This window comes from Pseudophryne corroboree, chromosome 4 (assembly GCF_028390025.1).
Source record: "Pseudophryne corroboree isolate aPseCor3 chromosome 4, aPseCor3.hap2, whole genome shotgun sequence".
Classification (NCBI taxonomy): domain Eukaryota; kingdom Metazoa; phylum Chordata; class Amphibia; order Anura; family Myobatrachidae; genus Pseudophryne; species Pseudophryne corroboree.
The window spans coordinates 701,155,767-701,179,811 of record NC_086447.1 but is presented as its reverse complement, the minus strand read 5'-3'; the positions used below and the strand labels follow the sequence as shown (position 1 = coordinate 701,179,811).

At 45.5% G+C, this 24,045-nt stretch overlaps 1 protein-coding gene across 9 annotated transcripts in view; it reads right to left on the bottom strand.

The window, feature by feature from the left end:
- BIRC6 (baculoviral IAP repeat containing 6) overlaps positions 1 to 24,045 on the bottom strand; it is a 771,630-nt gene that overhangs the window by 574,517 nt on the left and 173,068 nt on the right. For all 9 annotated transcript variants that reach the window (XM_063917949.1, XM_063917953.1, XM_063917952.1 and 6 more), the window contains exons 11-17: positions 21,250 to 21,399; positions 20,667 to 20,892; positions 19,834 to 19,994; positions 11,034 to 11,165; positions 4,575 to 4,706; positions 4,079 to 4,257; positions 3,820 to 3,950 (exon numbers count right to left, since the gene is read on the bottom strand). In XM_063917949.1, coding sequence (XP_063774019.1) covers positions 3,820 to 3,950; positions 4,079 to 4,257; positions 4,575 to 4,706; positions 11,034 to 11,165; positions 19,834 to 19,994; positions 20,667 to 20,892; positions 21,250 to 21,399 — 1,111 coding nt within the window. The remainder of the gene's footprint in view (positions 1 to 3,819; positions 3,951 to 4,078; positions 4,258 to 4,574; positions 4,707 to 11,033; positions 11,166 to 19,833; positions 19,995 to 20,666; positions 20,893 to 21,249; positions 21,400 to 24,045) is intronic.

The window sequence follows — 24,045 nt, the reverse complement described above, 5'->3', positions numbered from 1 at the left end:
AAACTGCATCCCCTGGGTGACTTCTCCCCAACCTCGGAGGCGTGCGTCCGTGGTTAAAAGGATCCAGTCCTGAATTCCGAACCTCCGAACCTCAACGAGGGAGATCCTGGCTTTTGGCGACAGACAAATCATCTGGTGCATGTGAAGATGCGATCCAGACCATTTGACCAACAAATCGAGTTGGAAGGGTCTTGCGTGAAACCTTCTGTACTGAAGCGCCTCGTAAGAGGCCACCATTTTTCCCAGAAGGCGAATGCATAGATGCACCAATATCTGGGTTGGCTTCAGGACATCCAATATCTGGGTTGGCTTCAGGACATCCTGAACCATCGACTGGATTACCAATGCCTTTTCCAACGGAAGGAACACTTTCTGCGACTCAGTGTCCAGTATCATTCCCAGGAATGGGAGCCTCCGTATTAGCTCTAGGTGAGATTTTGGAAGGTTCAGAACCCACCCGTGATCCTGGAGAAGTTTGGCTGAGAGGCCAATGCTCTCCAGCAACCTCTCCCTGGACAGCGCCTTAATCAGAAGATCGTCCAGGTACGGAATTATGTTCACTTCCTGCTTGCGGAGTATAAACATCATCTCTGCCATCACCTTGGTGAACACCCTCAGTGCTGTGGAGAGACCAAATGGCACGGCCTGGAACTGGTAGTGACAGTTCTGCAGTGCAAACCGTAGCTAAAGCCAGGTGAGGGGGCCAGATCGAAATGTGAAGGTACGCATCCTTGATATCCATGGACACAAGGAATTCCCCTTCCTCCAGACCTGAGATCACCGCTCTCAGAGACTCCATCTTCAACTTGAACACTCTTAAGAACGGGTTCAAGGACTTGAGGTTCAGAATTGGTCGTTCCGAACCTGGTTTCGGTACTACAAACAAGGTGGAATAGTACCCCTTGTTGTGTAGATGAGGTGGAACTGGAACAATTTCCTGAGTCTGTACCAGTTTTTGGATGGCCTGCTGTAAAGTTATACTTATATCTTGTGAAGCTGGTAAGCCTGATTTGAAGAATCTGTGAGGTGGGAGCTCTTGGAACTCCAGTCTGAGTCCTGTGAAATAAGATCTATTACCCAGGGATCCCAGCACGAACCTGACCATATGTGACTGAAGAATTGTAGTCGGGCTCCCACCTGACAGATCTCCAGGCCTCGCGGTCCACCATCACGCTGAAGGCTTTGAGGAAGCAGAGCCTGAGCTCTGTTCCTGAACACCTGCAGTTGCTAGTTTGCATGGTTTACCTCTTGCGCCTCTGGAGGCCGTAGAAGCACCTCTGGATTTTCCCTTACACTTAGCCGTCCGAAAGGACTGTAAATTTGAAGCTGAATAAGCTTTCCTGGCTGCGGAAGGAAGATACGTAGACTTATCCACAGTAGCTTTGGAGATCCATTTGTCTAGTTAGTCTCCAAACAAGGCCTCTCTCCAGTGAATGGTAGGCCTTCCACGCCTTTCCTGAAGTCTGCATCAGCAGTCCACTGGCGTAGCCACAAGCCCCTGTGTGCTGAGTGCATTAACCAAACCACTCTCTTTTATGGCTTCCACCATAAAGTTTGCAAAGTCTTGTATATGCTGCAGGAGTAAAAAAAAAAAAAAATCCCCCCTGGACAAGGAATCTAACCCCTCAATTAGGTTACCTGACCACTTAGCAATGGCTTTTGTGATACACACGCGCGCGCAATAGTGGGTCCTTGGGCCACCCCAGAAACTGTGTTCAATGATTTGAGTGTAGTCTCAATTTTACGATCAGCCGTATCTTTTAGGGTGTCTGCACCAGGTACAGGCAATACAATTTTACATGAAAGCCTAGAGACTGATGCGTCCACTATCAGTGGATTTTCCCAGTTTATCCTATCCTCCAGAGGAAAAGGAAAAGATGAGAGCAACCTTTTAGGGATTTGAAACTTCTTATCAGGATTAACCCACGGTTCTTCAAACAGGGTATTCAATTCCTTTGACGCAGGAAAAGTGACTGAGGACTTCTTTTTCACATTAAAATAAGATTCCTCACACTCCTCTGACACCTTATCAGGAATTTGCAGAACATCTCTGATAGCCTCTATTCCCTGTGATAGACATATGACCTGTTCCACTGTGCCGGAATCTCCATCTAGAGGGCCCGGTAGTGAAGCTCGGCATACTCCATGTCGAAGGTGGAGTCTAGAGAGCCCAGAATAATGGGCACTCGATGGTAAGAAAAAAATTAATTATGGCCTGACCGAAGCTTGTCCAAAGGAAGAAACACCCGCTGGGCCCTGGAATCCAGTAAGGCTCCCAGATGTGGCATGACCTGAGATGGAGACATGGTTTATTTTCACCAGTTGATGATCCACCCATGAGACTCAAGGAGATCCAAAGTGAGATGGATGTGATCTCTGGGGACATCCGATGACTGGGCCAGGACGAGTAGGTTGTCCAGATAAGGCAGGATTCAGACTCCCACACATTGAAGGTGTGCTGCATTGACGTTTATGAAAACACAAGGAGCCATAGGAAGACCAAATGGCAATGCCCGAAATTAGAAATGCTCCTCCCGCAGCACAAACGTCAAGCATTGTTGACGACTGTCCTGGATGGGAATATGTGTGAATATCCACCCACGCGGACATTATAATAAAATGCCTTGAAGTTCTTATCCATCAGACCCTTAAAGGGATGTACAAGTTAGGGAGGTTACACAACACACGAACGCCCACCTCCATAAATGCCTTGTTCTTGGAAGAAATTAATACAATCTAAAGATATTCCCAACACACTAAAAAGCTAAAAAAATAATGGTGTGCAAGACAGGGTAAAGCAATACATTTGAAAGTGCCACAAACAGACAAATAAGTAATGCTATGTAGAAAAGTGACATAATTGTGATTAAAAACAGACAAACTGGTGTACTGTTACATTGACTGCACTGGTGATCTGGTGGCGGTGCCGAGGCAACGAGAGACCCCACTGCTGGCAATGCTGGTGCTCCCCATCACCAGCGGTGACAGCAGCGATGTGTGCAAGCAGGGAGCTGCTCTTGCCTGTCCCCCAATGCGTCTGGCTGCGACTCCCCTGCGGTGTGCTGAGGAGTGCCGTGAGTCGGTGGAGCGGCAGTAAGGGTGTCCTGTAGGACGCCCACTCACTGCCTACTCAGTAAAAACAAAGAAAAATAAATCAAAATGAAGCTACTAAAATGCAGCCTCACAAACACGGTGCTGCTCATGCATTTACTTGCATGCCATCAGGTCTTATCCAAAAGATAGGTGTTAATGTAGAAACCTGGTGTGTACAGAGAGTTGACCGGAGTAGATAATAGGGAATAAAATAGCAGAGCCAAGTAACAAGTGCACAAACAATCTGGAAGCAGAGCAACAGGGAGATAGTATAACATGTCTGGAATGTTAGCGTTTTAGGACTTGCTGCAGAAATAGAAGAGACCAGGTGCAGGCTGCAATATCAAAATACCAGGAATAAGAGCAGAATTCACTGGCAGAGACCAAACAACAAATTCTGTGCTGGAACAGGCAGGGAGGCTAAGCCCTCCCAACCTTTTACCAGAACCCGGGGACAATCAGCTTACACCAAAAGTGACAGGCCCATTGTGCATGATTATACAGCAGCTGCACATTGTTAACATGAGTAACGGCTGCTTAGTAATAGCTGTGACCATTGGCCATGTGTCCACAGCAGATCCACTTGCCTGGAGACCACTGGTAACAGGATTCATCGCGACAGCGTGGCATGGCGACCTGGTCGCCTAGCAACATCCAGGACCCACCGAAGTTGTAAGCCACTGCAGCAGCTCCTAACAATTTTGCCTACAATGTAAACAAACTAACCTTTCTTTTGGAATACAGGTTTTCTTGAAACGTCGTATTGTGACAGAGACTTCCTGGAGTAGGTCACATCCTCTATGGTTATCAGTTTTCCGGGAGGAGTTGCCGGCATCAATTTTTGTTACAGATTTATCCTTCAAGAAGGGAGGAAAACAAAGTTTAAAGTCTAGGAAAAAATTACTTTATTTAGAAAAAGAAAAAAAAGCCAAATGGGCAGTGGCTGAAGAAAGGATAGCCATTTTATAAAATCATCATTCCATACCTTGCCTGGAACAACCTTAGCCAGTAGTGAAGCAAGGGAATGCCCTTTCACACTCTGGGGCTTTAAAGAGGGTATCCTTACAACCGGTCTAGTTCCTCCATTACAATGCTCCTCTGCTCCTCTATCATTTACAGCCTTCACGTGAATTAGGAAGGAACGATATTTTCCACCTGCCATCCCTAAACACAAACAGAAATGTACAATCTCAAAACTTTTGTGTCTTCTCAGGAAAATTAATCTACATGAAACCTACTGAATTGTTTTGATTTATTTGGTTGTTTCCTTTAATTACATATCGGGCATCTGTTAGTTCCAGTCTAGTTAGCGGAACACAAAAATAATATTACAAAAACACCTCTGTAATAAAACTGTTTCTATGCAGGTTGTTACACATAAATATTAGATGAAAGCTTGAAATACATTTTAACCTGACCAGCAAAATGTGCATATTCCTGCTATATCTGGTTAAATAAAACAGTGATGATGTCCTACTAACCTTTTACAAGTTTAGGACTTGTTAATGTCAACATTCCAGCATGGCCAGATAGGTCAAGACCACTTGCGAGCCACACCGGACCACACAAGATATCTTCTTTGTGTTCTTCTAAAAATGGGCACAGCCTTGGGCCTAAAAACAAAGACATTTTACCATAAAAACATAGAAGAAAAAAAACCTGAAGAAATGTAGTAAAGATGACTATATTACTCAAAAAAAAAAAAAAAAAAAAAAAAAACACAACTGTTCAATATTTTTATATGCATTTGTGCAGAACTATAAAATTAGAACAAATGTTTAGGACTTTCACGTTTAAGGCCGGGTGCACATTGACAGATATATCAGCTATTCAACTGATCTGCCGATACATCGTGGGCGCCGCGGCAGGTTTGCACCCCCAATAAGTCTGTGGACGACATGATTCACAGACATATCGCATCGGCCCTGCAGCAGAGCCAATGAGCGATATATCGGTGCATGGTGCTGTATGTACAGGCAGTCTGAACGTCAGTGACCGACATCACAATTGGGTAGGCACATCAGTGCCTGCCCAGTTGTCACATCGGGTAAGTGTGTATGCACTTAACGATCGTCTGATAGGTCGGCCTAAGGTGCACCCAGCATTAGTCACTGAAGTTCCATATAAATGTATAAACTGTCAATTTTAAGAAAATATGCTACCGAAATAGGAACCGCTTTTAAATGTTTTTCACCTCTAGTAAAATGCAAGAAACTAAAGTAATAGTAAGCTATGCGCAAACAGATACAGATTTAAAAGTATAATGGTTAGAGTGTAGTGTGCTTCTACCCTTGGATTAGATGTAGCAGGAAAACAGAAGAAAATAAGATTTTAAATCTACCGGTAAATCTTTTTCTCCTAGTCCGTAGAGGATGCTGGGGACTCCGTAAGGACCATGGGGTATAGACTGGCTCCGCAGTAGACATGGGCACTATAAAGAACTTTTAGTATGGGTGTGCACTGGCTCCTCCCTCTATGCCCCTCCTCCAGACCTCAGTTAGAGAACTGTGCCCAGAGGAGATGGACAATATGAGGAAAGGATTATGTTCATCTAAGGGCAAGATTCATACCAGCCCACACCAATTATACCATATAACCTGGAATATACGCAACCAGTTAACAGTATGAACAAAAAACAGTATCAGTCAAAGACCGATTCCAACTGTAACATAACCCTTATGAAAGCAACAACTATATACAAGTCTTGCAGATGTAGTCCGCACTGGGACGGGCGCCCAGCATCCTCTATGGACTAGGAGAAAAAGTTTTACCCGTAGGTTTAAAATCTTATTTTCGCTTACGTCCTAGAGGATGCTAGGGACTCCGTAAGGACCATGGGGTTCATACGAAAGCTCCCAACCGGACGGGAGAGTGCGGATGACTCTGCAGCACCGACTGAGCAAACGCAAGGTCCACATCAGCCAGGGCATCAAACTTGTAGAATTTTGCAAAAGTGTTTGAACCCGACCAAGTAGCTGCTCGGCACAGCTGTAATGCCGAGACGCATCGGGCAGCCGCCCAAGAAGAGCCCACCTTCCTAGTGGAATGGGCCTTTACTGAATTTGGCAACGGTAATTCAGCCGTAGAATGAGCCTGCTGAATCGTGTTACAGATCCAGCGAGCAATAGTCTGCTTAGAAGCAGGAGCACCAACATTGTTGGCTGCATACAGGACAAACAGAGCCTCTGTTTTCCTAACCCTAGCCGTCCTGACTACATAAATATTTAAGGCCCTGACTACATCCAAGGACCTGGAGTCCTCCCAGTCCCACGTAGCCACAGGCACCACAATAGGTTGGTTCATATGAAAGGAAGAAACCACCTTAGGCAAAAATTGAGGACGCGTCCTCAACTCTGCTCTATCCACATGGAAAATCAAATAGGGGCTCTTGTGGGACAAGGCCGCCAATTCGGACACCCGCCTTGCAGATGCCAAGGCCAATAACATGACCACCTTCCATGTGAGAAACTTTAATTCAACTGTTTGAAGAAGTTCAAACCAGTGAGATTTCAGGAAACTTAACACCATGTTAAGGTCCCACAGTGCCACTGGGGGCACAAAGGTGGGCTGGATGTGCAGCACTCCCTTCACAAACGTCTGGACTTCTGGGAGAGAAGCCAATTCCCTCTGAAAGAATATAGATAGGGCCGAAATCTGTACCTTAATGGAGCCTAACTTCAGGCCCATATCCACTCCTGTCTGTAGAAAGTGAAGAAACCGGCCCAGATGGAAATCTTCTGTAGGAGCATTCTTGGCTTCACACCAAGATACAGACTTCCTCCAGATACGGTGATAATGCTTTGCCGTCACCTCCTTCCTAGCCTTTATCAGAGTAGGGATGACTTCCTCAGGAATATCTTTCCCAGCTAGGATTCGGTGTTCAAATAACTCGTTAAGCTCATGAGATGGGGGAAAGGTTACCTCAGGTTTCTTTTCCTTATACATGCGCACCCTCGTGTCAGGGACAGAGGGGTCATCTGTGTTAAGCGCCACCTTCTTGGACAGGCGCGTTAACGCCTTGTCCACCCTGGGGGAGGATTCCCACCGTATCCTGTCCTTAGCCGGGAAAGGATACGCCATAACAATCCTCTTGGGAATCTGCAATTTCTTGTCTGGAGTTTCCCAAGCCCTTTCAAACAACTCATTTAGCTAATGAGAAGGGGGGAAAGTAACCTCAGGTTTCTTTTCTTTTAACATGTGGACCCTCGTGTCAGGGACAGAGGGGTCATCAGTGATATGCAACACATCTTTTATTGCAATAATCATACACTGAATACTTTTTGCCACCCTTGGGTGCAATTTTGCATCAACGTAGCAGACACTGGAATCAGAATCTGTGTCGGTATCAGTGTCTACTATTTGGGATAGGGGACGTTTCTGAGACCCAGAAGGGCCCTGTGACCCAGTCCAATCCGTGGATTGACTCCCTGCTTTCTCCCTGGACTCCGCTTTGTCCAGTCTCTTATGTAATGAGGCCACACTTGCATTTAACATATGCCACATGTCCATCCAATCATGAGTCGGCATTGCCGACGGAGACACACTACTCATCTGCTCCACCTCCTCCTTGGACGAGCCTTCCGCTTCAGACATGCCGACACGCACGTACAGACACCCCCACTCACACAGGGATATATCTATAAAGGGGACAATTCCCCAACAAGGCCCTTTGGAGAGACAGAGAGAGTATGCCAGCCCAAATCCAGCGCCAACTGACACTGGAATAAAACCCAGATAGCGCATTATTATATATATATATATATATATATATATATATATATATATATATATATATATATATATATATATATATATATATATATATATATATATAAATAAATTCCGATAGGTCGGCACTCCGTGTTGTCAAAGTCAACTGCCCCGATGCCCTCCTATATAAATAATATAATCACTGTGGTTCCTAGGGAGAGATGGCACTCCCCCAAACCGAAAAAGAACCAGGCGGCACTCAGGGGACTTAATGCAAAAACGTAACCAAGTTTAGTGAAGAAATCACATCTTAAAGTGGCATAGCTTTGCCAACGTTTCAGCGCCGCGCAGGACGCTTTTGTCAGCATACAGCCTTGACAAAAGCGTCCTGCGCGGCGCTGAAACGTTGGCAAGGCTATGCCACTTTGAGATGTGATTTCTTCACTAAACTTAGTTACTTTTTTGCATTTAGTCCCCTGAGTGCCACCTGGTTCTTTTTCGGTTTGGGGTAGTGCCAACTCTCCCTAGGAACCACAGTGATTAAATATACACTGCTCAAAAAAATAAAGGGAACACTAAAATAACATCCTAGATCTGAATGAATGAAATATTCTTATTAAATACTTTGTTCTTTACATAGTTGAATATGCTGACAACAAAATCACACAAAAAATTAACCCATGGAGGTCTGGATTTGGAGTCACACTCAAAATTAAAGTGGAAAAACACACTACAGGCTGATCCAACTTTGATGTAATGTCCTTAAAACAAGTCAAAATGAGGCTCAGTAGTGTGTGTGGCCTCCACGTGCCTGTATGACCTCCTCCTAGACCTGGACTAAAGCATCCGCCAACTCCTGGACAGTCTGTGGTGCAACGTGGCGTTGGTGGATGGAGCGAGACATGATGTCCCAGATGTGCTCAGTTGGATTCAGGTCTGGGGAACGGGCAGGCCAGTCCATAGCATCAATGCCTTCGTCTTGCAGGAACTGCTGACACACTCCAGCCACATGAGGACTAGCATTGTCTTGCATTAGGAGGAACCCAGGGCCAACCGCACCAGCATATGGTCTCACAAGGGGTCTGAGGCTCTCATCTCGGTACCTAATGGCAGTCAGGCTACCTCTGGCGAGCACATGGAGGGCTGTGCGGCCCCCCAAGGAAATTCCATCCCACACCATTACTGACCCACTGCCAAACCGGTCATGCTGGAGGATGTTGCAGGCAGCAGAACGTTCTCCTTGGCGTCTCCAGACTCTGTCACATGTGCTCAGTGAGAACCTGCTTTCATCTGTGAAGAGCACAGGGCGTCATTGGCGAACTTGCCAATCTTGGTGTTCTCTGGCAAATGCCAAACGTCCTGCACGGTGTTGGGCTGTAAGCACAACCCCCACCTGTGGACGTCGGGCCCTCATACCACCCTCATGGAGTCTGTTTCTGATCGTTTGAGTAGACACATGCACATTTGTGGCTTGCTGGAGGTCATTTTGCAGGGCTCTGGCAGTGCTCCTCTTGTTCCTTCTTGCACAAAGGCGGAGGTAGCGGTCCTGCTGCTGGGTTGTTGCCCTCCTACAGCCTCCTCAATGTCTCCTGATGTACTGGCCTGTCTCCTGGTAGCGCCTCCATGCTCTGGACACTACGCTGACAGACACAGCAAACCTTCTTGCCACAGCTCGCATTGATGTGCCATCCTGGATAAGCTGCACTACCTGAGCCACTTGTGTGGGTTGTAGACTCAGTCTCATGCTACCATTAGAGTGAAAGCACTGCCAGCTTTCAAAAGTGACCAAAACATCAGCCAGAAAGCATAGGAGCTGAGAAGTGGTCTGTGGTCACCACCTGCAGAACTCCTCCTTTATTGGGGGTGTCTTGCTAATTGCCTATAATTTCCACCTGTTGTCCATTCCATTTGCACAACAGCATGTGAAATTGATTGTCAATCAGTGTTGCTTCCTAAGTGGACAGTTTGATTTCACAGAAGTGTATTGACTTGGAGTTACATTGTGTTGTTTAAGTGTTCCCTTTATTTTTTTGAGCAGTGTGTGTGTGTATATATATATATATATATATATATATATATATATATATATATATATATATATATACATATATATATATATATATACACACATTGATTTTTTATATATATATATATATATATATATATATATATATATATATAATCAATGTGTATACACTCACTGCGCCTTAAAAATGCCCCCCCCCCCCCCCCCCCCTCTTTTCAGCCCTCTGTCACCGAGTTCAGCAGGGGAGAGTCCGGGGAGCCAGCTTCTCTGCAGCGTTCTGTGGAGAAAATGGCGCTGTTAGTGCTGAGGGATCAAGCTCCGCCCCCTCCAGCGGCGGGCTATGGTCCCGCTTGAATATACAAAAAATGGCGGGGGATCTCTGCATTTACTGCCTCCGCAGCCTAATGTACCCTTATATGCCAGTCCAGAGGTTTATTGCTGCCCAGGGCGCCCCTACTGCGCCCTGCACCCATCAGTGCCTGTTCCGTGTGTGTAGTGTGTGGAAGCAATGGCGCGCAGTGAAGATCTGATGTCTTCTGCCGCCTTGAAGTCTTCTTTTCTTCTTATACTCACCCGGCTTCTATCTTCCGGCTCTGCGAGGAGGACGGCGGCGCGGCTCTGGGACGAACTGCGGGGTGAGACCTGCGTTCCGACTCCCTCTGGAGCTAATGGTGTCCAGTAGCCTAAGAAGCAGAGCCTATCATTTAAGTAGGTCTGCTTCTCTCTCCTCAGTCCCACGATGCAGGGAGCCTGTTGCCAGCAGTGCTCCCTGAAAATAAAAAACCTAAAAATGATTTTTCAGAGAAACTCTGGAGAGCTCCTCTGTAATGCACCCTATCTCCTCTGGGCACAAAATCTAACTGAGGTCTGGAGGAGGGGCATAGAGGGAGGAGCCAGTGCACACCCATACTAAAAGTTCTTTATAGTGCCCATGTCTCCTGCGGAGCCCGTCTATACCCCATGGTCCTTACGGAGTCCCCAGCATCGTCTAGGACATAAGAGAAAATAAATTCCAACATAAGAAATACGAAATAAAATGGGAAGATCTTCACTATTTATATTGTAAACATTCACTAATAAACAAATGATTAGCTAATTCCCTGAAAGACAGGTTTTCAAGATAACTAACTATGGATCAATAATATATATTTGTCAATTAAAATATCTTAAGATTTAATGTTCCAAACAAGGATAAAACACTTACACTGAGAGTCATCTACTTCCATGTTCTGCATGTCCTCATTTAAATCCACCAGAGTAGGCTTTCCATTTCTCTGCACTTCAATACTGAAGGCTGTAGATAAAGGGAAGGAGATGTGCCTATCTACAGGTGCCTCTAGAATGGGAACAGACACTGATCAGAACTGCGAGCCAGAGAGGTAAGAATACACACTAACCATAGCTAAACAGAGCAGTGTGCCATTATGTACTGTAGCTTCACAAATGTAAGCAGATGTAATAAGAAACCAGCATGACATTTAGGTAGAAAAATAAGCAACAAATGCCATTTTTTTCCACTCTCCCGAAAGATTCTCCCTGGTCTTCCTACAGTCCAGAATTTACTAGTTACCCTTAACTAAACTACATAAGGGGTGGTAAACGAAACAAAGGATTTATTATGGATATTGATCCCATTATGGAACAACTACGATTGACAAATCTGACCATGGCCCTAACGTAGTTGCCCAGTTATTTGCGGTTGTCGGGTCGAATCCGTTGAGAAAGCCGATTTAAAGTGGCAAAACTAACCAGAAAACGAAGGACTTGATTAAAACTGGGTTTTTATGAGAGAAAAACCCCCACATGTGCCCTGTGTTCCAGTGACTCGTGGAGCGGCTGCCCTTTACAGTGTCCACGACAGCGCGTGCGGCCCATCTCCCACGGCCGCGCCGGATCGCAGTTAACAGCGGACCAAAGAGACCCCTTACCTCCCCTTGTACCTGCGGCCACGCGATCCTGGAGGGCAGCGGCGTGTGTGAGAGACTAACAGAAGGACACCGGAGCCTCCACTGTAGTTGCAAAAATAAAAACTGGAGAAAATGACTTAGCCGGCGCTGTCAGAATGTGGTTCTCATCAGATTGTAGCGTCAAACTTCCATTTGCATAGTATTCAGTTTCACCATAGGGAAATGAAACAGAGTTGCAATAGTGAAGCTTGTTTAATAAACACAGAGAACAATAACAATACAAAACAATGGGTAAAAACAAATGCTTTTGTCAAACACTACACCGACTGCTCCTGGTGATTAAAAAAATGCAGGCTAATTACCGGAAGACAATGGAACCGTGGCCCAACAGTTCCAAATTGCGCTTGAATAAATGATGAAAGCTGGAACAAGTTGCATCAACATCCACGCTAGTCACCGGCAAACGACCTTGCACTCCTTGTAGTCCCAGATGCCCCCAACGCGTTTCCACTCCTAAACTGGAGTCAAGGGTCCTTGATAAAGACTCCAGTTTAGGAGTGGAAACGCGTTGGATGCATCTGGGACTACAAGGAGTGCAAGGTCGTTTGCCGGTGACTAGCGTGGATGTTGATGCAACTTGTTCCAGCTTTCATCATTTATTCAAGCGCAATTTGGAACTGTTGGGCCACGGTTCCATTGTCTTCCGGTAATTAGCCTGCATTTTTTTAATCACCAGGAGCAGTCGGTGTAGTGTTTGACAAAAGCATTTGTTTTTACCCATTGTTTTGTATTGTTATTGTTCTCTGTGTTTATTAAACAAGCTTCACTATTGCAACTCTGTTTCATTTCCCTATGGTGAAACTGAATACTATGCAAATGGGAGTTTGACGCTACAATCTGATGAGAACCACATTCTGACAGCGCCGGCTAAGTCATTTTCTCCAGTTTTTATTTTTGCATTGTATCACTTGTGGTGAGGGGTGAAGGGACCTCGTGTGAGTTTATGCAAGCCGGCAGCAGTGCACTGCGCATAGAGCTTTTGTTTAAAACCATTTCTGTCCTCCACTGTAGTTACCCGTCAACCAGGGCGCGGGAGTATACAGCGCCGCTGGGGGAGTGATGGAGCTGCAGCAAAGGATGTCTTATGCGACATGCATAAAACCTGCAGACCTTGAAGTCTTCAAAAGTTCTTCTTTTCTTCTGATAAAGCTATAATATGGGCTGCAATGGCCTGCCCCCCTGTTGACTGCCAGCTTACTGCATGGCACCAACTTACAAACTGAGCTCCTGTGCATGGAGGCGGGTTTATAGAGGAGGCGGCACTGTGCATCTTGGGAACAGTCAAAGCTTTGAGCCTGTTGGTGCCTCGGATCAAGGTCCTAATCTACACCCCGATGTTAATCCTTGTGGATCCCCGTGTACCCTGCAGCAGAAAATAAGAATTTACTTACCGATAATTCTATTTCTCGTAGTCCGTAGTGGATGCTGGGGACTCCGTCAGGACCATGGGGAATAGCGGCTCCGCAGGAGACAGGGCACAAAAAGTAAGCTTTTAGGATCACATGGTGTGTACTGGCTCCTCCCCCTATGACCCTCCTCTAAGCCTCAGTTAGGTACTGTGCCCGGACGAGCGTACACAATAAGGAAGGATATTGAACCCCGGGTAAGACTCATACCAGCCACACCAATCACACCGTATAACTTGTGATCTGAACCCAGTTAACAGTATGACAAACGTAGGAGCCTCTGAACAGACGGCTCACAACAAATAACAACCCGATTTTTTTGTAACAATAACTATGTACAAGTATTGCAGACAATCCGCACTTGGGATGGGCGCCCAGCATCCACTACGGACTACGAGAAATAGAATTATCGGTAAGTAAATTCTTATTTTCTCTAACGTCCTAAGTGGATGCTGGGGACTCCGTCAGGACCATGGGGATTATACCAAAGCTCCCAAACGGGCGGGAGAGTGCAGATGACTCTGCAGCACCGAATGAGAGAACTCAAGGTCCTCCTCAGCCAGGGTATCAAATTTGTAGAATTTTGCAAACGTGTTTGCCCCTGACCAAGTAGCAGCTCGGCAGAGTTGTAATGCCGAGACTCCCCGGCCAGCCGCCCAGGATGAGCCCACTTTCCTTGTGGAATGGGCCTTGACAGATTTAGGTTGTGGCAAGCCTGCCACAGAATGTGCAAGTTGAATTGTGCTACAAATCCAACGAGCAATCGTCTGCTTAGAAGCAGGAGCACCCATCTTGTTGGGTGCATACAATATAAGCAGTGAGTCAGACTTTCTGACTCCAGCCGTTCTTGAAATATATATTTTCAATGCCCGGACCACGTCCAACAACTTGGAATCCTCCAACTCGTTAGTAGCCGCAGGCACCACAATAGGCTGGTTCAGGTGAAACGCTGACACCACCTTAGGCAGAAAATGAGGACGCGTCCGCAGTTCTGCCCTGTCCGTATGGAAAATCAGATATGGGCTCTTATATGATAAAGCCGCCAATTCTGATACTCTCCTGGCTGAAGCCAGGGCCAGTAGCATGGTTACTTTCCATGTAAGATACTTCATCTCCACCGATTTGAGCGGCTCAAACCAATGGGATTTTAGAAAATCCAAGACTACATTAAGATCCCACGGTGCCACTGGGGGCACAACCGGGGGCTGTATATGTAGTACTCCTTTTACAAAAGTCTGGACTTCAGGAACTGAAGCCAATTCTTTCTGGAAGAAAATCGACAGGGCCGAAATTTGAACCTTAATGGACCCCAATTTGAGGCCCATAGACAATCCTGTTTGCAGGAAATGTAGGAATCGACCCAGTTGAAATTCCTCCGTGGGGGCCTTCCTGGCCTCACACCACGCAACATATTTCCTCCAAATGCGGTGATAATGTTGTGCAGTCACCTCCTTCCTGGCCTTTACCAGTGTAGGAATGACCTCTTCCGGAATGCCTTTTTTCTTTAGAATTCGGCGTTCAACCGCCATGCCGTCAAACGCAGCCGCGGTAAGTCTTGGAATAGACACGGTCCCTGCTGAAGCAGGTCCCGTCTTAGAGGTAGAGGCCACGGATCCTCCGTGAGCATCTCTTGAAGTCCCGGGTACCAAGTTCTTCTTGGCCAATCCGGAGCCACTAGTATCGTTCTTACTCCCTTTTGCCGTATAATTCTCAGTACTTTTGGTATGAGAGGCAGAGGAGGGAACACATACACTGACTGGAACACCCACGGTGTTACCAGAGCGTCCACAGCTATTGCCTGAGGATCTCTTGACCTGGCGCAATACCTGTCCAGTTTTTTGTTGAGGCGGGACGCCATCATATCCACCATTGGTTTTTCCCAACGGTTCACAATCATGTGGAAGACTTCTGGATGAAGTCCCCACTCTCCCGGGTGTAGATCGTGTCTGCTGAGGAAGTCTGCTTCCCAGTTGTCCACTCCCGGAATGAATACTGCTGACAGTGCTATCACATGATCTTCCGCCCAGCGAAGAATCCTTGCAGCTTCTGCCATTGCTGTCCTGCTTCTTGTGCCGCCCTGTCTGTTTACGTGGGCGACTGCCGTGATGTTGTCCGACTGGATCAACACCGGCTGACCCTGAAGCAGGGGTTTTGCCAGACTTAGAGCATTGTAAATCGCTCTTAGCTCCAGTATATTTATGTGAAGAGACATCTCCAGGCTTGACCATACTCCCTGGAAGTTTCTTCCTTGTGTGACCGCTCCCCAGCCTCTCAGACTGGCATCCGTGGTCACCAGGACCCAGTCCTGTATGCCGAATCTGCGGCCCTCTAACAGATGAGCACTCTGCAACCACCACAGAAGAGACACCCTTGTCCGTGGCGATAAGGTTATCCGCTGATGCATCTGCAGATGCGATCCGGACCATTTGTCCAGCAGATCCCACTGAAAAGTTCGTGCGTGGAATCTGCCGAATGGAATCGCTTCGTAAGAAGCCACCATCTTTCCCAGGACTCTTGTGCATTGATGCACAGACACTGTCCCTGGTTATAGGAGGTTCCTGACAAGTTCGGATAACTCCCTGGCTTTCTCCTCCGGAAGAAACACCTTTTTCTGAACCGTGTCCAGAATCATTCCCAGGAACAGCAGACGTGTCGTCGGGGTCAACTGAGATTTTGGAAAATTCAGAATCCACCCGTGTTGTTGCAGCACTAGTTGGGTTAGTGCTACTCCGTCTTCCAGCTGTTCTCTGGATCTTGCCCTTATCAGGAGATCGTCCAAGTAAGGGATAATTAATACGCCTCTTCTTCGTAGAAGGATCATCATTTCGGCCATTACCTTGGTAAAGACCCGAGGTGCCGTGGACAATCCAAACGGCAGCGTCTGAAACTGATAATGACAGTTTTGCACCACGAACCTGAGGTACCCTTGATGTGAAGGGCAAATTGGGACATGCAGGTAAGCGTCCTTTATGTCCAGGGACACCATAAAGTCCCCTTCTTCCAGATTCGCTATCACTGCTCTGAGTGACTCCATCTTGAACTTGAATTTTTTTATGTACAGGTTCAAAGATTTGAGATTTAGAATAGGTCTTACCGAGCCGTCCGGCTTCGGTACCACAAATAGCGTGGAGTAATACCCCTTTCCCTGTTGTAGGAGGGGTACCTTGACTATCACCTGTTGAGCAAACAGCTTGTGAATGGCTTCCAATACCGTCGCCCTGTCCGAGGGAGACGTTGGCAAAGCAGACTTTAGGAACCGGCGAGGGGGAGACTTCTCGAATTCCAACCTGTAACCCTGAGATACTACCTGTAGAATCCAGGGGTCCACCTGTGAGCAAGCCCAGTGTGCGCTGAAATTCTTGAGTCGACCCCCCACCGTTCCTGAGTCCGCTTGTAAGGCCCCAGCGTCATGCTGAGGGCTTTGCAGAACCCTGGGAGGGCTTCTGTTCCTGGGCAGGGGCTGCTTGCTGCCCTCTCTTACCCCTTCCTCTGCCCCGAGGCAGATATGACTGTCCTTTTGTCCGCTTGTTCTTATAGGAACGAAAGGACTGCGGCTGAAAAGACGGTGTCTTTTTCTGTTGGGAGGGGGTCTGAGGTAAAAAAGTGGATTTTCCGGCAGTTGCCGTAGCCACCAGATCCGATAGACCGACGCCAAATAATTCCTCCCCTTTATACGGCAATACTTCCATATGTCGTTTGGAATCCGCATCACCTGACCACTGTCGCGTCCATAAACTCCTTCTGGCAGATATGGACATCGCATTTACTCTCGATGCCAGAGTGCAAATATCTCTCTGCGCATCTCGCATATAAAGGAAAGCATCCTTTAATTGCTCTATAGTCAATAAAATACTGTCCCTATCCAGGGTATCAATATTTTCAGTCAGGGAATCCAACCAGACAACCCCAGCACTGCACATCCAGGCTGAGGCGATGGCTGGTCGCAGTATAACACCAGTATGAGTGTATATACTTTTCAGGGTAGTTTCCAGCCTCCTATCAGCTGGATCCTTGAGGGCGGCCGTATCAGGAGACGGTAACGCCACTTGTTTTGATAAGCGTGTGAGCGCCTTATCCACCCTAGGGGGTGTTTTCCAGCGCGCCCTAACCTCTGGCGGGAAAGGGTATAATGCTAATAACTTTTTTGAAATTAGCATTTTTCTATCTGGGTTAACCCACGCTTCATCACATACATCATTTAATTCCTCTGATTCAGGAAAAACTACAGGTAGTTTTTTCACCCCCCACATAATACCCCTTTTTGTGGTACTTGTAGTATCAGAGATATGCAAAGCCTCCTTCATTGCCGTGATCATATAACGTGTGGCCCTACTTGAAAATACGTTTGTTTCATCACCGTCGACACTAGATTCAGTGTCTGTGTCTGGGTCTGTGTCGACCGACTGAGGTAAAGGGCGCTTTACAGCCCCTGACGGTGTCTGAGACGCCTGGGCAGGTACTAACTGGTTTGCCGGCCGTCTCATGTCGTCAACTGATTTTTGTAATGTGCTGACATTATCACGTAATTCCATAAACAAAGCCATCCATTCCGGTGTCGACTCCCTGGGGGGTGACATCACCATTATCGGCAATTGCTCTGCCTCCACGCCAACATCGTCCTCATACATGTCGACACACACGTACCGACACACAGCAGACACACAGGGAATGCTCTTATCGAAGACAGGACCCCACTAGCCCTTTGGGGAGACAGAGGGAGAGTTTGCCAGCACACACCCAAGCGCTATAATATATATGGGAACAACCCTATATAAGTGTTGTTCCTTATAGCCGCTTAAATATATAAAAAATATCGCCAAAATATGCCCCCCCTCTCTGTTTTACCCTGTTTCTGTAGTGCAGTGCAGGGGAGAGTCCTGGGAGCCTTCCTCACAGCGGAGCTGAGCAGGAAAATGGCGCTGTGTGCGGAGGAGAATAAGCCCCGCCCCCTATTCCGGCGGGCTTTTCTCCCGGAGTTTTAGACATTTGGCATGGGTTAAATACATACATATAGCCTTAATGGCTATATGTGATGTATTCTTTTGCCATAAAAGGTATTATATATTGCTGCCCAGAGCGCCCCCAGCAGCGCCCTGCACCCTCCGTGACCGTCTGGTGTGAAGTGTGTGACAACAATGGCGCACAGCTGCAGTGCTGTGCGCTACCTTCATGAAGACTGAAGAGCCTTCTGCCGCCTGTTTCCGGACCTTCAATCTTCAGCATCTGTAAGGGGGGTCGGCGGCGCGGCTCCGGGACGAACCCCAGGGTGAGACCTGTGTTCCGACTCCCTCTGGAGCTAATGGTGTCCAGTAGCCTAAGAATCCAATCCATCCTGCACGCAGGTGAGTTGAAATTCTCTCCCCTAAGTCCCTCGATGCAGTGAGCCTGTTGCCAGCAGGACTCACTGAAAATAAAAAACCTAAAAAACTTTTTCTAAGCAGCTCTTTAGGAGAGCCACCTAGATTGCACCCTGCTCGGACGGGCACAAAAACCTAACTGGGGCTTGGAGGAGGGTCATAGGGGGAGGAGCCAGTACACACCATGTGATCCTAAAAGCTTACTTTTTGTGCCCTGTCTCCTGCGGAGCCGCTATTCCCCATGGTCCTGACGGGGTCCCCAGCATCCACTTAGGACGTTAGAGAAATAAGCATGAATATAAATGCAAACCACTACAAGTACCCGAATCTTAATTGCTGAAGACGCTGTGGAGAATGCAGCTCAAATGCTTTGGAACACATACTGTATTAAAACCAGAATGGGACCACCATTAGAACAAACGTGATTACCAGCAAGTTATTAGATAAAAAGTAGCACAGTGCCTTTTGAACACAATTTCACAAAGCTACTGGGAATAATAGCAATGTACAATGGAAACACTTTATATTTAATATTTCTGGATGTTGCTAAAACAAATCACTTGCTAACAGCAAACTGAAATACATAGTGAAAACTATGGCACAAAGGTAAATGGCAATTTAAAATTATCCATTTAATGTTCACACCCTGGTACAACACACAGTGTTAAGGAAACTGCTTATTGAAAACCTGCCTCCCATTTCATAAGGGCAATTACAATATTACAAATATGGGCAAAATGTAAACAGCCTGCGAATCATATTTTTAAAGTGGCAATCATTTACAAGGCAAAACAGACCTGATTTTGCCTTGTAAATGTTTGCGGCTTTAAAAATACTGGCAGACTTGCAGGAAATCCCGAACAGCCTGTATTCCGCTGGCTATTACATTTGGCCATGGTCTGATATCCAGGGGGGGGAGGGGAATTCAAACAGGCAAGAGAAAAAAACAATGGGAAAATGTAGCATTCTTATATCTCTCTTTATATATATATATTACTTTTGTCTATGTACATGACCAATGATCAGATTCCCTTTGACATTATATCCAATTCATAGTAATGGAAGAAAGCTCCTTACTGGATGAAACATATCACCAAAAGTTAGCATAAAAAACAATACTAATCTATATATCATTAAATAGTACAAAAATAATTGTAGCTAAAAAAAAAAAAAAAAAAACACCCAAAAAACACAACTAGTGTCAACGCAGATTGAAAATGTTTTATGGTCTGTATGGAACATTAACTGTAGAATGAGAATGTTTGTGATCTTACCATTTACTTTTGATAATCCGGGTGCTTTGTTTTTAAGTAATGTCACTTGGATTTGTGGAATGTTTGTGATGTTTGAATTCAGGAGAAATTTGAAGTCCACGTGTCCTACCATACAGGCTTTCGGTAAGACCAGTTCAAAAACATGTTCATCCCAACTAGTGCTGAGGAGAAAATAATGTTTTTGTAGGTGAATTCTCAGCATTCGTACACAGATACACGAGGAACAGTAATACGAGGAACATATCATCAAAGCTCACTCAGAAAGTGAGAGAACCCTTGAAGAAAGGGTTTGATGTGGAACTGTAATCCCAGGAATATACATACACCAGAGTTTCTACCATGCATTAAAAGTAACTTTTTAAACAGTCACCTATTTAACATCAGCGTACTACTTGGAATCATCCAGCACCAGAGAAACATTAAAGATTCTCACCATTGTGTTCCTTTTACTTATTACATGGACAAGAGGGAGTGGAACATATGCCCCAACTATGGAGGACTACATTTGTGATCCCAGTGTATAGGAAAGAGATTGGCAGCGCTTTTTAGGGCCTATCTGTTGTATCATTTCTGGAACTTCTACAACATAAATAAACACATTGTGTGTAAACCATTTCACCTGTCAATCTTCTATAAACATGATTTGGTTTATTATGCCCCATAGTGTCAAGGTACCAATGCTACAAATATTATACTGTACAATGCTCCCACTATAAATCCTCAGCTTCAAAACTGGAGTTGTAGCGAGGGTGGATTATGACGGCATATTGTAACGCATTTCAATCAACCATTCCTGCTAATGCCTATGATAAATAGCAAAAGTGGAGCAACACCTGTCATTTTGTAGTTTCCAAGTACGGGTATGCTGGGCGGCATCGCCATGGTGCTGCTGGTGTAAGTGCTGCGGATGGCGTCTCTGCTGCTGTTCCTGTTGTACCTCAACCCAGCATGGCGGCACCGTGGCAGAAAACCTTGGTATTAGAGTCTCAAAACGGGTAAGTTCAACTAAGCACGTCAACATTTCCAAGGAAAAGGGCTGATCCACTAAGAGATCCACACCTGGAGAAGGAAAGGGGAATCCGTAAAACCAAGTTACAGGTAATATGTAGGAGAACTAAAAATACATGCCACCTTTGAAAAATGTATCTGTGCCAGCATGACAGAAAGTTGGCAAGTAGTATGTTTGTTATTTAAAAGTAAATACAGAGTTAGAAATGTGTGACAAAAGCCTAAAGTGTTTATTAACGAAGTACTGGGTTGTAAAACATGGTGCTTCTGGTAGGGTTTATGCCCTAAATTTAAAAAAAGTAATGATTTTACTAGAAAAATCATTGCACTTTTACATTACGGCCATGAACACGATCAGAAGCCCTTAGGCTGGCTAGTGTGCAACTGTACAGATCTACCCTTATTTACCTGTGATGCCTGGACTGGAAGGGTTTGACAGTGGCTTGATGCCTTCCACTAACTGTTCCACCCCCTTCGTCAGTGATCCATCAACAAGAATATCCGTTTCATCAAGGTCATCACATGTCCCTCCAATCTGGAGGAAATGAAGTTCTCCCCCTGAAACAAGTAGAAAAATAAATACAACAATTAACAAACACAGTGGAATATATGTTATTAAATGAGTTATGGCAATTACGCAACTATTGCAGCTAACAGATTTATAGATTCATATTACACAATCGATAAGAGGAATCAAAAATTGCCTTAAAGAACAAGAATGTATCAAATATGATTGTTTAATTGGTATTTTCTCAAACACAAAAGGAGGTGAAACTCTGCATCAGAGGATAGAAGGATATCAGCCTAAACCCCACATATATTGTGACTTAATTTTGATATTAAGAGTCAGGGTTATGCCTGACTAGAGGATTTCTTCTTGCACCCCTCCTGAGGTGCAAGCACAAATCAGACAAAACTACCGATGCAATGCTGCTTTCTGCACTTAGTGGGGCGGAAACAGCATCAAGCCAGGCATCAAGTCAGAATAAAAAAATAATTTACATTCTAAAGGGCCCCATACACTAGTGCGGTATTGCACGTTTTCGTGCAATTGCGATGAGTTCCTGAGACGAACAGCATGAAAAATTGTCAAATTGCATGTACTTTTCTTGCGATTGCGCGCTCCCGTGTGTCACCCATTGCAATCGCAGATCACACGTGCTGCACGTGAGATTTCTCTCAATTGCATGGAAATTTTAATTACATTAGATTGCCCGAGACAAATCGCATGTAAAAATACACTCAAGTATGAAATCGCAATCATAGGCCTCCTGGGAAGCTACCGGCCAGATTGCAGGAACGTGCATGAAGTCATTGCTGAGATACATCTCCCTAGTGTATGGGGCCCTTTAGGGGACGATTCAATTGTATTTGCACAACCTGCTGGGTGTCTTTAGCAACGGGCATCTATCAAAGCTATTTAATTGTTGCTCCACTCAGACACCGATCACTAGTTAATTACGTTTTAGCTCCGTCTAAAAAGCTTGAATGGGCGTCAAAAGTCCGGGTTTGGGTGCCCAAACTACAGACTTAACATTTTTATTATTTTTTAACCTCCCAGCAACCGAACAGCTCCGACAGACATCCATTCCTTCAGACAGCCAGCAGGTGTCTAATATAAACGGAAAAAAAAATTTCCAGCAGGTGTTTTTGTGCAAAATAAATGCTCTACTTAAATTAGAGGTTGATAAAAATGTGTATTTGGGTCATTTAAGCAACTTAAAAAAAAAAAAAAAAAAAAGATTACTCCCACCTGCAAGCCCAAAAACACTTGTCCCACTCAAAGCACACCAATATACCCGTCACATACCTTGTACCCCAATATCCATCATTTTGCACTTTCACCCCAAAAATGACGTCATTATAAATAATTAAAAACTTCTTAGGGTCTAATTCATTGTTGGGTTTTTTTACAATTTTTTTTGTACATGCAAACTATCAATTATTTGCATTTATTGGTTTTAAACAATATTTCAGTGTTACAATTTTTATTTAATTTATACATTAAACGTTGAGTTTTAAGAAATGAGCCACTTTGAGACAACTAGTTTCTTTCCATCAGTATTTATTACTATGTATTTTAATTGAGGTTTAAAGTCAGAGGGGAGAGGAAAAGAATAAACCGGGCTCTGGCACCAGGGATCTCAAGATATTTAAACAAAAAATAAGAATTTACTTACCGATAATTCTATTTCTCGTAGTCCGTAGTGGATGCTGGGGACTCCGTAAGGACCATGGGGATTAGCGGCTCCGCAGGAGACACAAAAGGAGGCACAAAAGTAAAAGCTTTAAGACTACCTGGTGTGCACTGGCTCCTCCCCCTATGACCCTCCTCCAAGCCTCAGTTAGGATACTGTGCCCGGACGAGCGTACACAATAAGGAAGGATTTTGAATCCCGGGTAAGACTCATACCAGCCACACCAATCACACCATATAACTTATGATCTAAACCCAGTTAACAGCATGATAACAGAGGAGCCTCTAGAAAAGATGGCTCACTACAGCAATAACCCGATTTTTTTGGTAACAATAACTATGTACCAGTATTGCAGACAATCCGCACTTGGGATGGGCGCCCAGCATCCACTACGGACTACGAGAAATAGAATTATCGGTAAGTAAATTCTTATTTTCTCTGACGTCCTAGTGGATGCTGGGGACTCCGTAAGGACCATGGGGATTATACCAAAGCTCCCAAACGGGCGGGAGAGTGCGGATGACTCTGCAGCACCAAATGAGAGAACTCCAGGTCCTCCTCAGCCAGGGTATCAAATTTGTAGAATTTTACAAACGTATTTGCTCCTGACCAAGTAGCTGCTCGGCAAAGTTGTAAAGCCGAGACCCCTCGGGCAGCCGCCCAAGATGAGCCCACCTTTCTTGTGGAATGGGCTTTTACAGATTTTGGCTGTGGCAGGAGCACCCAGCTTGTTGGGTGCATACAGAATAAACAACGAGTCAGATTTTCTGACTCCAGCCGTCCTGGAAACCTATATTTCCAGGGCCCTGACAACGTCTAGCAACTTGGAGTCCTCCAAGTCCCTAGTAGCCGCAGGCACCACAATAGGTTGATTCAGGTGAAACGCTGAAAACCACCTTAGGGAGAAACGGAGGACGAGTCCTCAATTCCGCCCTGTCCGAATGGAAAATCAGATGAGGGCTTTTACAGGATAAAGCCGCCAATTCTGACACGCACCTGGCCCAGG